Consider the following 16,719-nt stretch of genomic DNA (forward strand, 5'->3'; position numbering starts at 1 on the left):
TGCCCGCTGTGTGTGGACGGGCATACAGCGATGGGATCCGCAGACAGGAGGTGAGTGTGATTGCGTTTCAGCTGGCATAAACTGCACCGGTTCCAACCGGTACAGTTTATGCCGGCTGAAACGGCGTGTCTGAACGCACCCATTGAGTGATATATACAGAACCATCAGGTATGCTATTAATAATATTGCTGGAAAAATTTCAGTTGTTCCTTTTGGTCCCCCCCACTTATTACTAATCCTTCATGTTATTTCTTCATAGTTGTTTTTTGACATCTTAAAATTAAATCTTTCAAGGTCTGAATTTTTTATCCTTCCTCCAGGTTTCATGATTCTTTATTCTGCTGCTGCTGTTATCATTTATCCAGATTCTCAATCAAACTAGAGATCTTGATGTTGTTTTGGGTACTTCTCTTCAGTGGAGGCGCAAGACACTGCCACCTAAGGCAGTGGCAGAAATGGCCACAGCTCTGACCCTTCTTGTCTTGCTCCCATCAACTGACCCCCATCTGGAAACTAGAGGAGATAATTCTCTATACCTCTTTGCTTCTTTTGGCCTTTTTTTTTTTAATAAAAAGAAACCCAGTACAATAAATTCTGCATCCCCCTGCACCCAGGGCTTCTTGAATTCCAACAAGATTCTTTTCTAACAGATAACCAGAAATGGTGGCCACTCTTGTGTGAAGGAGTCTTGTGAGAATGTGAATGGCATGCCACACTATTTCTAAAGAGACCTCAGGAAGTAAGGCAATAAGGAAGATTCTCTCCTCTGCTTCCTGGACAGGGTTGGGGGCAGCAAATGGCCATCAGGCAGGCAAGAAAGTAATGACATAAGGCTGGTGGTAAGCAGAACATGAGGCTGACATCCTGAAATATGCTGCCTGATGTGACCACCTCTGGTGGCCTCATTATACAGACAACTCTGCCCTCCCCATTCCTTTTCTTTTCACATTGCATCAATAAATCCTCGATTTATCGAAACGTAAAGGACTAAGAACAAAGGACTGCAATAAAGAAGGCCAATGCTATGCTGGGGATTATTAGGAAGGTATTGAAAACAGATCAGCCAATATCATAATGCCCCTATATAAATCAATGGTGCGACCTCATTTGGAATACTGTGTGCAATTCTGGTCACCACATCTTAAAAAGGATATTATAGCTTTGGAAAAAGTGCAGAAAAGGGCAACTCGAATGATAAAAGGGTTGAAGCACTTTCCCTATGAGGGAAGGTTAAGGCGCTTAGGGCTCTTTAGCTTGGAGAAACGACGACTGAGGGGTGACATGATTGAGGTTTATAAGATTATGCATGGGAAAGAGCAGGTAGAGAAAGAGGTACTTTTCTCCCTTTCTCACAATACAAGAACGCGTGGGCACTCCATGAAATTGCTGAGCGGTCGGGTTAGAACAGATAAAAGGAAGTACTTCTTCACCCAAAGAGTGATTAACACATGGAATTCACTGCCACAGGAGGTGGTGGCGGCTACAAGCATGGATGGCTTCAAAAGGGAATTAGATAAGCATATGGAGCAGAGGCCCATCAGTGGCTATTAGCCACAAGGTATAGATAGGGACTCTGGGGCAAGTGATGCTCTGTCTTCTTGGTGCTTGGGGGGGGTCAGCAGTGGGAGAGCTTCTAATGTCCTGGCCCCACTGGTGGACCTCCTGATGGCACTGGTTTTTCTGGCCACTGTGTGACACAGAGTGTTGGACTGGATGGGCCTTTGGCCTGATCCAACATTGGTGTCTCTTATGTTCTTATGTTCTTAATAGCTAAGTCCTGTTGCTACTAGGGGTCTGCAAGAAAAAAAAATTGGTACATTTCCATTGGGGGTATATTTGACCTGAAAAATATCAGTAAATACCAAATTTTTCGAGTATTGGGTCTCAGGAAACATTCGGTATTTCTGAATATTTTTGGGTCTGTATACCTGGGGGGAGAGCAAGAGGGCATGCTTAAATGCCTCCCCTTACCTTCCTAAGCTCCCTGTTGCATCCACGGCTCAGTTTCACTCCCTGCCACTCAGCTGACAGGCAGAAGGGAGTGAAACGGACTAGTGGATATGGCCAGGTGGCTTGAGGAGGCAAAGCATTTAAACGTGCCTCCTCACTCTCCCTTCCCTTCCCAAGTTCCCAGCCCAGTGCCTGGGGAACCCAAGGGAGAAAGGGGGAGGCATGTTTAAATGTCTCCCCTTTGCTTCCCTAGCTGCCCGCTGAGGTGGACGGCAGGGGAACCCAAGGGAGAAAGGAGGAGGCATTTAAAATGCCTCACCTCTGCTTCCTTGAGGCAGACAGCTGGGGAACGTAAGAAAGAAAGGATGAGGCATTTAAAATGCCTCCCCTTTGCTTCTCCTGCTGCCCGCCATGACGGACAGCTGGGGAATGCAAGGGAGAAAGGGGGAAGCATTTTAAATGCCCTCCTTTCATTTCCCCAGCTACCCACCACAGCAAGCTGGCTTGGGGAGGGAAGGCAAGGCATGTAAACACGTCCTCTTTCTGTACCTTGCTTCCCTCAGTCACCTCACTGTGGTGGGTTGGGGGAGGGAAGGGACAGAGAGAAGTCATGTTTAAATGCCTTCCCCCTCCTTCCCTCAGCTGCCAGGGGAGGGGGGAAGGAATTTAAATCTAACAGCTGAGTGGTGCAGGGGAGTGAAACTGACACCTTGTCAGTTTCACTCCCCTGTGCTGGTCAGCTGTTAGATTTAAATGCCTTCCTCTCCCAGCCAGTGGCTGGGGGAGGGAAGGGAAATCGGCAATACTGAAAAAAGCTGAAGAAATTCAGGAAACTGTATTCAGTAACCAAAACATTTCCTGAATTTGTATGCATCTTAGGAATACCGAATAAATACTGGTAAGGCATTTATTTGGGGTGGGGTTTTTTTGCTTGGGGAAGCCAAATGCACACCCCTAGCTGCTACCTGTTACAATGAATTCTTTCTTTTGAAATGATTCTACCCAGATGCTGGCATATTTCTCTTGAATGCTCTTGTAGCTGGACTTCCCATTATTCCCATTTTAAACCTCTTGCTTCCATCGTGTATTCTGTCGTCCTTATATTTTTTGCATGTAAATACAATGTTTCTGTGCTTGTGATTGCACTGATTGCTTTTCTGTCTCACATTGGATTTTAAATCAAATTATTTACTTTTCAATGCATCAATTTGGCAGTTTCTTTTTACCATTCATCTGCTATACATTCACATTCGTAGCCCTCGTGGTCTGCTCATTCTCTGTTGCTCATTTAATCTTGTATTCTTCTTCTGTCACACATGTTCATGATTTCCTCTAATTGCTTATTTTTTTTGGGGGGGGCAACATGGCCAATTAATACTTATTTTCTCTGGTGTAAAGAAAGTTTCATTACTCTACTGTTCTCCAGTTTTAAATTATAATATTATTATTTTGTTGTTAATATGAGAATATAGGCATATCTGGGCAGGTCCCTTAGTGTGTTCTGCATAGCACCTAGTTTTGTAGGTGCTCAGCAAATAGTAAGCATTATTATTTATTTAATGTTAGAGCTGCAAAGTCCTTGGCAAATTGTCTTTGTCCTTGGCAAATTTCATTACTCTACTGTTCTCCAGTTTTAAATTATAATATTATTATTTTGTTGTTAATATGAGAATATAGGCATATCTGGGCAGGTCCCTTAGTGTGTTCTGCATAGCACCTAGTTTTGTAGGTGCTCAGCAAATAGTAAGCATTATTATTTATTTAATGTTAGAGCTGCAAAGTCCTTGGCAAATTGTCTACAGCTAATTAACACTGACCGTAGATTACAGGGGTCAACATTTCCTAGAGCAATTTAAACATTTCACATAGCTCAAACCCCCTTTTGCATAAATGAGATCATGCCAGAATATAGGAAACTAAAAACAGATCACTAAATGGAGCAAAGAATAAAATATGAATGTAGGACAAATATTTAAACTGTATGTATTTCAGTTAAAAGGCAAGCCCACCCTAAAATTGTGTAAAAAGAAAAATCACCTTGTGGCCCTAGGTGTTATTTAATCCAAGTCCATTATGGCCATGCACACATTACATCATTATCTACAGGAAGTGATATTATCAGATGTAAACAATATAATTAGAGGAAAGTAGTCTAGATATAACTGGAAGAGTGCAGTTGTACAAGTGTGGTTTTTAATGATGTAAGGGAAGTATCCAAATTGTGCTCATATATTTCCCGTTTCCAGGGAACAAATTTCAGAAGCTCTAATTCTAATGTATAGGTTCTATAATTTTTCGTATTTGATCAGCAAGAAGCATTTATGGATGGCGAGGGTAGAGGTGACTATTTCTGATTAGGTCAAATAGTAATAAAGATGCAGCCTGAGAATTTTGAGCGAAGCAACAAGCTTTTGTGGAGGCCGTGCTCCATTGATGAATGCATTCCTCTGGTGTTAGGCACATTCTGCTTATTGTAAGATGTTGAGTATAAAGTGCCTAGTGCTGGAGGTATGCACTCCATAATAGTGCAGCACGTTGCTGAAACAGAAGGGAAGAATATCAAGCCTATAATGTTTTTGAGAGAGATACAAGAATATGAAGGAATACTATACAAGTAGATTTGATAATCTGATCTGATTTTATGTTTCTTGCAGTAGAATGGTCTTGTGCACGGGAATCCTAACCTCTGTAACATACTTCTTCTTTTGTTTTGTTTGCAAAAGTAGCAGCAAGGTAGCAGAGATGCAAAAGGACCATGTGGCTTAGCAAGGAAAACAGAAAAGTCAGCTTATATCTCTCTTTTGAACTTCATTTTTCCAGGCTGTAAGAGCTATATTAGTTTTGCCTATCACTCATCTCCCTTTGGTAGCAGCCTAATCTGGGATCTATTAATATCCACATTTTGCACATGGGAGAACAAAAAAACCAATAATCAAGTCACAGCTAGCATTTATTTGTACGAAGCGGTTTCGTAATCACAAACTCCTTGTTCTGACAACATATCCACTCTGTGAAAGCCAACATAGTCCTTCAAATCTGGGTTACCACTTGAAAAGTGCCATAAAAGAACATGGTACTTGATTAATAGTTTCTGAGACAACAGCTTGGATTACTGGTGCCTAGAGTAAAATAGAGCACTGTAAGGGAGCCTATTGTGTAAACACATCTGAGCAAAACCAGGTACTCTTGCATTTTTATCACTTAAAATATCTATCTAGACTCAGTCTTTGGCTGCAAACCATGTGACACCGTACAAGAAGGCTTCTCCAGTGGCTGGTTATGGCAAGAAAAAGTACTGTGCTGTGCATGGCTCCTTCTGTCAGCTCATTAGTATGTTTTCACTGCTGATTGCTCATGACGTAAGGCATAGTGCATCCCTCTATGCAAAGAAATACTTTGTTTTGATTTAATCCTGCCAAAATCCAACCACCAGAGGTGGGTAACAATATATTAAAGCATACAGAAAGCAACCGTACTTGCTGCCTTTGTGTGGGATGCTGGGAACAGAGCCACATAAATGCACTGCAGCCTTAGCAGTATTGTTGCTTTGGGCTGCCAACAGCAGGACTATGAGAGAAATCCAGGGTCTATAGCAAGGGCTGGACAGGAGGCAGCATTTGGTTTGGAGTATCTGTACCTTGCTTTGAGAGAGTATCTTGCCAAAGATACATCTTCTTTATAGATGAGCAGGATGCTTTTGTCTTAAGTTCATAAAAACAAGATCCTACTGTTCATTTAACTTGCCAGAGCAAAATTTTGTGGCTTGAACACCTTGGTTCCCTGCTATATGCCCAGTTTACCACAGTTAGCTGATCTAGTCCAAGATCAAACAAAAGGTACTCTGATCAGAGGCATGTCAGAGTAGTAAAGAACACCATGAGGGGCTGTACTCCTTTTATCAGTTAAAACCACATTACATATCAGCTACAACTTGTCTGGCTTGCGTGCTTGATTAACTACCCTATTCAGTAAAAATGCATTTGTTTTCCATGCTTGTCTGAATGACAAATTTATTATTGTGTTATACAACTAAGAGATGTGTTAATAAACAGTATTGGGGAAAGTGAATCTGAGAGGTGCCACATAGATGCCATAGTTAAAATATGAGCAGGCCGTAAAGCTGCAAAGCCCTACTAAAGTGCATGCTGGCTCACCAGATAACTTTTGCAATATCAAAATCTTTCAAGAGGGCATGTGCACTTGCAAACAGAGAAGGAAGGACATGGTGGACACAGAAAGCCCCCATGTTCCAAATTGCAGATGTCTCAAACTTTCCATGTCCACTTCATTCTCTGGGTAGTTCAGAAAGACCACATAGTTTGTTGTTCTTTCTTTTAATCATGCACAGCCTAATACTGATTGAAAACACAAATATTTCTTATAGTTTGCCCTTTAACAAAACTAGAGGCAACTGACAAATGTGCCTACTACTTTTTACTTCTTAATACTTTCCAGTACTACTTTATATTCCACCAAATAAAGAATCCAAAAGCATAAATGCATTCCATTGGTGTAAATGCCCAATTGACTTTCAGAGAGTGTCTTTCAGGATTTATAATCACCTTTTTGTGTAAAGGAAATGGCAGAAAGGGTTGAGATTCATGAAAAGTGCTGGTGAGGGTGGGAAAGAAGAATAGCTTTAAAATGCAGACACCCATTTCTGTGTGATTTAATCAAAGTTACCAACACATTTTTTTTTCCTGCTTTATTCTTTGGTTATGTGGGCTACAAATTTTTTTTTATATATATAACTGAAATTAATTTTGCATTAGATGCCACATTCTGTGCTTCACAATGCAGTAACACCCAAGCGGTTTTCCCAAATACATACATCTGCTATCTTTTTTGCCTTTCAACAAACTGATTTTGACATTTCCAAGTAGATGGAACTTGGGGGGGGGGAGAGAAAAGCACTGAATACATTTCCTATCCCAACCACTTGTTACTTGACAGCAAAGTGGTACAATTCTAAAGGCGCACGCTGTGCATGGGTGTGAAATTTCAAGGCATTCTGAACAGCACATGGCAATGAGGTAGATAACTGAATTTGTTCCTCCCCTCCCCCCTTTCACTTCACATGGCAAAAATCTGAAGGAATGGACATCAAGTGCAGAATGTGTGATTTATTGTTTGAATGCTTGATTTACTATATAAAATATATCTGTCAAGCTTTCCACCTTTAGCATGTATTATATTGGGCTCAAAAGGACCAAAAGAAAATAAAGCACAACCCAGCAAATGGTAGGCATGACTAAGTCTCATGAAATAAAGAGGCCTTCAGCAGTTAACTTAGGGTTGCCAAACCCCCCCCCCCCGGTTTGCCAGGGGTCCTCGTTTTTTGGGGGGTTCTACCCGCCGCCGGCCAGATGGCTGGTGGGGGAAGCCCCCCCAACACCCACAGCCACCCATCTCTCTCCCTTTAAGGGTGTGCAACCCGTGTTTCATCCCAAGCGGGAACTCTGCAAGCTTGCAGGGAAAAGCCAGATTCGTTCTTAAAAGGGAAACGCAGCTTCTTAAAGGGGAAACGCCGGCTGCCGGCTATTTTAAGTGCAGGGAACTGCCGTTTCTGGAGATCCGGCGCACGGCCGGGTGGTGGTGGGGCGGCGGCAGATGTCCCCAACGTGACGTCATCATGTTGGGGATGCCCCACCCCTTCCAGGAACGCCCCCAAAGTCCCCCGCTGGGGGTGGAAGATGGACTTGGCAACCCTAAGTTAACTGCACATTTTAGCTCAGATTTCCAAGAGACCAAAAACCTTCCTAAATTTTATTTGATTGCACTGACACTAGGAAGTCTGTGGCGAAGAGTATATCAACAGTTTGAAAACTGCACTTTTCAGAGTTTGTTGCTCTCCCTATAGTTTAGATTCCTGCACAAATGTTAACCCTGTAACAAGACCCAAGGTATGAATGTGTGTCTATATTCTGGGGCTCTCTGTTACTTCTGCATAGGGCCTGGCAGGAAGGAAAAGGTCAAGGAGACAGAGTGAATTGATTGGTAAAAGAGTGAAAGGAGACATAAACACACATACATCAAATCACACTGACAACAGACTGCAGAAACACTGTTAGCTGCAGGGAAGACAGGTTGCTGGACACAAGGTGAAAGTTGAAAGCCATAGCTGTTAAGTCTGCTCTTGAGTGCAGTGTGCTGATCTCCAAATGACCAGTGTATGCAAGCACCTGGCTGAGTTAAGACTATGGTTAGTATGTTGTAACTGCAATGGGGCTGTATCCGTAGAGAAAAAGTATATTGTTGCTAAATCCTCAGTTGCAGTGTTTCCAGTTTTGGGCTATCCCTGCAATAATGAAATCTGAAAACCCACAAATTGAACAAAGCATTACAAAATTAAACTTCAAAGGGAAACAAGGATCTTAGTGGTTTGATCCAGATCTGTGGGTTTTGTGAATTCAGACTGTATTGGTGTAACACCTGCCATAATTTAATATCTAGAAACAAAGAGGATGATAAAAGCCTTTGCCACAGATTGAAGAGCAGCTGAAAATACTATCTTAATGGAAATACCATGAATGCACTGATAACATCCATGTGATCAAATATCTTTAAATAATTTAAATGTAAATTTGGAAGCAAGCATTGCATAGTACAGAATTATTAAAACCTCTATTTGTACAAATATTTTTGCTTGCATAAATTGTTGTGTTTTTTTGCAGGATATAGTCTATACTAACAGCTTAATGTCTGTCTTTCTGGAAGGATAAATGTGGACAGGTTCATCCCCTGGCTGGGCAGTTTCCATCATCCTCTTGGAATTCTAGAACAGAGTGCAGAAACCAGGAGAATAAGGTACCTGCTATGTGGACTGCTGACAGAGGGTCCAGGCTGTGATACACTACATTTGCCTCGTGGCTGTTTGCAATGAACAGGGGTAAAGAAAGAAGAATGTTCAGTCCAGGCAAATAAAGACAAGCTACTGATGAAAATAAATCAAAAAGTGCAGCAAAGGAAACACAAAATCAAATGAAGTAGCTAATTCCCACAAATCAAGGAAACTGGCTTTTCTGATCCAAGCTGAACGTGAAATTAATTGAAACATTCAACATGAATTTTAAAATGATACTTTTAGTCAATAAAACGGAACACAGAAAGTGTAATGCATTTAACAAAACCTTATGAAAAACATCTTATGCAACTTGTAGAATAAATGCATGTTTATCTAAAATACAAGTTGATTTTTTAAAAAAACTATGCTCCTAAGATCATGCTTTTAAAAAAATCCCTTCTATTCTTGGTATTGTACCTACTGTTTTAAGAATTAGCAGCTGTGGATTTATAGATAGCCTTCATCCAGTCACTATATCTCAGCCTAACCTACTTAACAGCATTGTTGTGAGGATAAGATGAAATGAAGCCTGAGGGAATAATAATAATAATAATAATAATAATAATAATATCATCCTAACAGTGGCATGCTTCTTATTATTAATGTATCCTTGAACCAGTCTACTGATCAAAGGAGACATGCAAAAGAGGGGTAAAATAGCTTCTGTGTGTGGAAGCTGCTCAATGCTGCAGGCACACACAGCTCAGGTTAACAACATAACTGAGAAAATGCCTGCATAGCAGTCAGAACTTCCAGATGGTTACTGGAGGTGCTGCAGAAATGACTCCTATGACATGGGCAATTGGCATGATAGGTCATGCTAATACTTATGTCCAAAGCAGGGGCTACTGTCATGTGGATGTCATTTCAGCTGACTCACACAGGACTGTCATTATGGCACTGTTCAGATATAATGATAAAGGATGGTTTGTTACTATGGGAATGAACGTGAGAATCTCCAGTGTCATGCACTAACTTCTCTCCTCCATGCAAGGCCAGTTGATGAAAGACTTCCAGATTAATGGAGTAGCATGGTTTGTCATTACATCCAAATCTGATTGCACTTTTCCTTACACACAATGATCCCAGATCAAGTAATGACAAAGTATGCTTTGCCATACATACAGCAGTCATAAGTGGCTGCATATGAGGAGAAGACGGCGTACAAGTGCATGAAGATTTCGTAGGCATGTTCATTTAAAACTCACTCTCTGGATTGGCTGTAACATCTGAGTTATGAATGTGTAGACCTTTCCTTAGTCTTAACTACATGACAGAATATATTATTACTTCGTTTCATTACAGTAGTAACAAAGAACGTTTTTGTTGTTATTACCTCAGTTTTGTTTAGTGACAATTATATGGTTGGGATTGAGAAAGTAGCTGGAGAAAAATATCTGCCAAACTAAGGAGTTTGAGTTAATGTGGCCTTAAGAACCATACATCTCATAGTTCATATCAGGACTGGAGATGATAAAAACAGTAAAGTATACCAACAAGAGTGTTTAGTTAGAGATGACAAACACAGATTTAAAAATGAAGATGGAGCTTGTTCTAGCTATAATTTAGTGACTGCTCAAAGCTTTCTATTTAAAAAAATCTCCTTTTTTTCTTCTAAAGTTCATCAGCAATATTTATGGAATCATGACATATATTAGTAAGCATGTCTAGTGCTAAAAATGAAAATAATGACCCAGGAAACAAAACTGTAATAATTTATGTTGCTCTCTTCTCTTGAAAAGCCAGTGTTCCTTTACATTCTCAAACTAGGATCTAAAGGAAACTAGTGAATGTAGTAAAATCAATTCCAAGAGGCTGTAAAGGTCATAAGCACAGAACTCAGATGTTTTATAAGAATGCAAATGAAAGTTGACAGTTTTCTAAAAGCTAAGGAAAGCTGAACCATAATTAAATTAAATTAAATAAATGAAAAAAGAATGAAAACCCAGTTCTGTACAGGGCTCAAAGTGAGGAGCAGCACACTGTGTGGCACACTGACTGGCTTGTATTATATTCTAGTACAGTGGTCTCCAACCTTTCTAGTTCCAGGACATGCCTTTTTAACCTGCAGGTGGTAGCTAGGGCATAAGCACTTTAATTGTAATAATATGATTGTTTTAATCTGGTTTTATATGTTTAATGTATCTCGGCACATAGTGCCGCTAAATGTAAGCCGCCCTGAGCCCGTTTGTGGGGAGGGTGGGATAGAAATCCAATAAAATAAATAAATTAATTAATTTAAAAAAAAACCTGTGACATCAGAGTCATATGATAGGAAAAGGAGGAGCCAGAGTACCAGCCCCTGCCAAAAAAGGATCCTTGCCCTTGCTGTGACCTCACCCGACCATTCTGCTGCTCCTCCTGGCAGAGAGCCAGGGGGAATGTTGCCCATGACCTCTATGCCTGTGCTTTGGCAGCAGTTTCTTTCAAAAAGCAACAGAAATGTCAGCTCTTTAGGGGCTCATGACCCACTGAAGGGTCCTGACCACTGTTCTTTAGTACTGTAACAAAGATGCCACACTGCAGCAAGGGCAAGACAAAAGAGAGAAAAAATTCTGAGGGGGCCGGAGAATTACTTTAGTATTGATAATCAAAGTATGACGTGTGAATATTTTGCTCTTCCTCAGGAAAAATAAACTGCCTCCTTCAGTAGTCAGAATGTTATATTCATATACCAAGAAATTGTTCTCTTGCCAAAACAACCTGTTTTCTCAGTCTAAGACAGCAGCCATGAACTGAGAAAACAAATTATTTTCATTGCTGCAAAGCAGAGACATTTTACCCTCAGGGAGTGCAGTGAAACTCCAAATGTGCACTTATTGAACTTTTAGACAAATAATGAAACTGTTTTCTCTTCCCCACCCAGGACATTTTCCCTTTCCTCTTGATATGGAGAAGCGCATCTGTCATGTTTCCAGATCAGGCAGTGTTGCCATAATGTCACCCTGTTGCATTCAGCCTTCCTAAGCGTTACACACACGATTCACATGGTGCCCCCTGCTGTGTGGGAGACAACATGTGTTAGTGAGCCAGATGGCAATTGGCATGTACTCCGGCAGCATTACTTGCAGTTTTGGCAATTTCCATGCCATACAAACAACTTGCCATAGGAAACCGTGCTCTCACAGGGCTCCATTTCAAGCAGCCACACAAGCAGCTGAGTGTATGTGGGAATCAGGCCTAAGAAGCTGTACCATCAAATCTTACTATCATCCAGGTTTATCCGTTAGATTAAAGTGTTGTTAACTGAGACGAAGCACCCTACCAAAGAGTGTGGAATGATTGGTTGTAACACTTCTAGAACAAAACAAGATTTGCTACATTTCTTATAGAATATAATACAATAGAGACAGCACACCACATCATGATACACTTGCCACACTTTGAGTCCTGTGTTTTAAGTATATATACATATATATAGCATTTTATTATTCGGATTTCATGCAGGGAACGAGATGCAGAAGGATTTGGGAAGCAGCATTTTTGGAGGGAAAATTCTTCTGGGTTTGTGCCTTTTTCTTGCCTATGAGGAGACAGTGTAGACCTTTCACCTGGCTACAGCTACCCGGTGCTACAATCCAAGAGCTGGCAGAAGCTGTCTGGTATGACATTACCGTTCTCTGTCTGCTTGGAGTACTCCTTCCAGATACTGGACTGAGAGATCCTGAAGTGTCCAGCTCATCCGCTGATGACCAGGAGGACAGGTCCTACGGTTTAGAATAAATGAAGTTTAGAAAGAGCACAAAACTATCTTTTAAGAAACAACATGTCCATAAAAACAGGGAAGAAGACAAAAGGTGAACTCTAACTACACACAATTTGGGGTCAATTACTACAAGTTGTAGAACATAGCTAGTGAAGACATGCATGCAAGAATTCTAACTTGCTTTGGTCAGGGAAGTGTTATTTCTGGGCAAATCAGGATTAAGGAAACAGTTGCTCTTTATTCATTTTAAAAGCTAAGAGGTGTTGTGTACTCAATAAAAATATCCCACTGGAACTGCAGATATTATTTCTGCACATATAACTATACCAGACAGATTGAAAACTAATTACATCTTTGTACAGTACAATACAATTCATTTTTTAAACTCTACTTTCGAGAACTCAGGCAGATGTGCGGTAATTTTCTTCACATGTCAGATACTGGTTAAGGATTTGACAGCTATAGGTACAAACAAAATATTTTGCCAAAAATATTCACATTTAGACTGTAGCTAAATAGCAAAATATACTTTCAAAGGACTGAATATATGAAATAGAAAACACATCTACTCCATGGCACAAGAACAGAATGACTTACCAGCTGACTGCTTGAAATATCAAGGGTTTTCTCTAATTCCTTAATGTAATGTGTGACCTCTTTCAGGAGTAGTTTAAGTCTGTTTCCAATGACATGGACTTTCTCTTTGGCTTCTAGACAATCCTTGCCTTCAGCATTGACTAGCAGTTGGCAGGACATGTCTTGAAGAGATGCCACTTTCAGCTGGGATTCTAGCAGCTCACGTCGGATTTGCTGTTAGAAAAAGGTATATTTGTAGTTTAAATGAATGCAGGAAGAACAGTACAGAAATTAACTAAGTGAAGAACACTGCTTTCTTGAGCTGCATTTTCAAGACCGGGAAAGGCACTGAAAGGCACTGTCATTACAATAAGACATATATTGGGACAGTAAATGCTCAAAGTGGGTGAGTGCCTGACATTTTGTTGTACACATTTTGTAGAAGGATGTTAGCAGCTCCTGTCTCATCCATCAGTGTCATTACTTACAGGGTTTCCACTATACAAAAACAAACAAACAAAACTCCAACTAAAGCACATCAGTGATTTTTCATACTGAATAAAGAAGATCTTAACCGTCATAGGAGTTACTAGGGATATGCATTCCCTTAAAGTGGCAGTAATAGAGATTCCAATAATTTAACAGTATACATTCTAAGGCACACAGTATACATTCTAAGGCACACAGTTTTATGGCTTCCTGTATCTCTCTATTATTATTCTCCCCAGAACTGTGTTCTGATGTTTACTAAGGCAAAGATACTGTACCATCAGTAGTCTGTGATTATCATGTAGGGTATCAGAATCCAAGTTTGGATTGATAGGCAGGATCTCATTTTTCCTCCTGTCAATGTTCTCCAGCCACAGCAACAAACCATGGCTCATCTCGTGGAAATCCTAGAAGTGACAGGTGAGGGATTAAGTTTTCTATAGCAACAGGGCAAGCTCTTGAGTATCCTGAGTTTTTTTAATGCCCTGAGGCAGTATACCAGAGCCAGGTGTACTCATTCACATCCAACTGATCCAACAATGTTTATACCTTGTTTTGAATTAGCCTTGACTGCTGCAAAATCTTACCTCTGTGCTATACTAACAGCATAAAGATGAGACATGCAAAATGTAGATTTCAGGAAGAAATTTAGGAAATGTACAACAGATTTCACCCTGGACTTAGAAGTTGTATAAAGGTTAGGCTTCTATGAATGAAAAATGGTTCCATGCATATCTCTGCCTTCTGTCTGATATATTCAAGGCAGGATGTGATGATTCACACGGTTAGTCATTTAGGATAATGAATACAATTGGCTCTGCAACGGCTCCCAAGTGTCCCACAGGGATGATTTTCTCATGTATCAAAACAGACCTGACATTGCATCAGAGCATTCTGTAGTGAACAGCGCCACTCTTCTAACATAGTGCAAAGATGGTCCCAGCGCATGTTCATCTGAGATAGCCGTTCCTGTAGCTTCTTATTCTCCTCACTGTCAGACTGCATAAATTCCGAGCTGCACAAGTTGATGGACAATATGATAGCTTTGCGGTTATCAACAGCTTTTTGTAGCTCCTGGAGAATGCAAGATGGAAAGGGAAGCTTTGATATAGGAAACATACTACAGAGTTTCAAGAATAAACTAGTTCCCACTATCTCTCTCAATATTTTAACATGTAAAGACATTTACTAAGTTACTAGTTATTCCCTGTATTTAGGATGTCTGGCAGATGGACAGTAAGAGCCCATTTTATAATGTTCCACATTTAGTGTTTACAGTACACCTCAGAATAAACCAACATCTTCAGTAATTTGGGGAAAGCAACAAGAGCTGGCTCCTTCTTAAAAGAACCTGACCGTGCATACAACCTGTGTATGAAAGGTAGGGCACAAACGATCAAGCTCATAAGAAACACAGTTTCCCACACCTTGAAAAGTGAAAAGGAGAAAACCTCTTCTGAGGTTTTGCTGCTATCAGTTTGGAACTGAACGGGATGGATAAAATTTCAGTGTTGTAGGATCTGTTAAAAAGGGAATGCCAGTTTAGGAAAAGCCCTGATTTCTCCCCAAATGTTCCATTATGGATAGAGCTGGTACCTAAGAGCAGCACAGAATTCTTCAACATAGCTTGGAAAGGTGGGGAAATCTCCAAGCAAATAAACGTAACTGCACAGTGTCCTTCACAATCACAGGAAACTGCAAAAGACAGTAGTCTGTGGCTGTGCCCTAGAACAAGCCTCTGAATTACATTTTACAGGGAAGAACCTGTCTCTAGTAAATGAATTTAGCTCACTGTTTCAGTTAGTTCAAGTGAAACAGCTCCAGTTTGTAAGGCACGTAAAGAAACACTAGCCTAGGGTTGCTAACCTCCATATGTTGCCTAGAGATCTCCCAGCATTACGACTGATCAGTTCCCTTGGAGAAAGTGGCTGTTTGAGGTGGTGAACTGTATGGCATAATCCAGCAGAGCTCCCTCCCCCTCCCTAAATCCTGGACTCCCCAGGCCCCACCCCCAAATCTCCATGAATTTCCTTAAACTGCCCCCCAAAATAGTACCATATATTGCTGGAGATGTCTCTCATCCATTTTGGTGGGAAAGTGCTAAGCCACCTTAGCTGCAGAATGGGTACTGAATGCTAAGGTCAAAATACGCATGTTCAGTTTGTTCTGGTTTGGGGAATCACTGAAGAGTTAGAAGCTGTTTTTCTTACTTACTTCCTCCCATGCCCTTTTTGTCATGTGAATTCTGACTCTGTGTCCAAGGTCAGGAGTTCTGACTCTCCCGGCTCGCCCTCGGGTGACACACCCCAACCTGGAAGCAAGGGGGAGAGCCTACAGCCCACCACTGTGAATCCCTGATGTCTGGACCTGCCCGGGGGAACTTATCTGATGCCATGGCAAAGGAGTGGATGGCAGTGGGGGAGGAGTTGAAGCTGAGTCAGATTGAGGTGATGAGAGAGGAGGTCCTACGACTGATAGACAACTGATAAATCACCAGGCCCAGATGGCATACATCCGAGAGTTCTGAAAGAACTCAAATGTGAACTTGTGGATCTCCTGACAAAAATATGTAATCTTTCATTAAAATCTGCCTCCATTCCTGAGGACTGGAAGGTAGCTAATGTCACTCCCATCTTTAAAAAGAGTTACAGAGGAGATCCGGGAAATTACAGGCCAGTCAGTCTGATGTCGATACCGGGTAAGTTGGTGGAAACTGTTATTAAGGAAAAAATTAGTAAGCAAATTGATGAACAAAAACTATTGAGGCAGACTCAGCATGGGAAGATCTTGTCTCACTAACCTGTTAGTGTTCTTTGAGGGAGTGAACAAACATGTGGACAATGGGGACCCAATAGATGTTGTTTACCTGGACTTCCAGAAAGCTTTTGATAAAGTTCCTCATCAAAGGCGCCTAAGTAAGCTCAAAAATCATGGGATAAAAGGACAAGTCCTTTTATGGATCAAAAACTGGCTAGTTCATAGAAAACAGAGAGTATAAATGGGCAATTTTCTCAGTGGAGGGTGGTAAGTAGTGGGGTACCGCAGGGATCAGTACTTGATCTGATGCTTTTTAACTTGTTTATTAATGATTTGGAGTTGGGAGTAAGCAGTGAAGTGGCTAAATTTGCAGATGACATGAAGTTGTTCAGAGTGG

General features: G+C 41.0%; 1 protein-coding gene across 1 annotated transcript in view; it reads right to left on the reverse strand.

Annotated features, from left to right (window-relative positions):
* SYNE1 (spectrin repeat containing, nuclear envelope 1) overlaps positions 1-16,719 on the reverse strand; it is a 436,861-nt gene that overhangs the window by 6,843 nt on the left and 413,299 nt on the right. Inside the window, exons 136-140 of the mRNA XM_015426162.1 lie at positions 14,439-14,639; positions 13,844-13,972; positions 13,098-13,310; positions 12,409-12,501; positions 8,762-8,820 (exon numbers count right to left, since the gene is read on the reverse strand). Of these exons, the coding sequence (XP_015281648.1) occupies positions 8,762-8,820; positions 12,409-12,501; positions 13,098-13,310; positions 13,844-13,972; positions 14,439-14,639 (695 nt within the window). The remainder of the gene's footprint in view (positions 1-8,761; positions 8,821-12,408; positions 12,502-13,097; positions 13,311-13,843; positions 13,973-14,438; positions 14,640-16,719) is intronic.

This window comes from Gekko japonicus, unplaced genomic scaffold (assembly GCF_001447785.1).
Source record: "Gekko japonicus isolate JY-2015 unplaced genomic scaffold, Gekko_japonicus_V1.1 scaffold223, whole genome shotgun sequence".
Taxonomy (NCBI): domain Eukaryota; kingdom Metazoa; phylum Chordata; class Lepidosauria; order Squamata; family Gekkonidae; genus Gekko; species Gekko japonicus.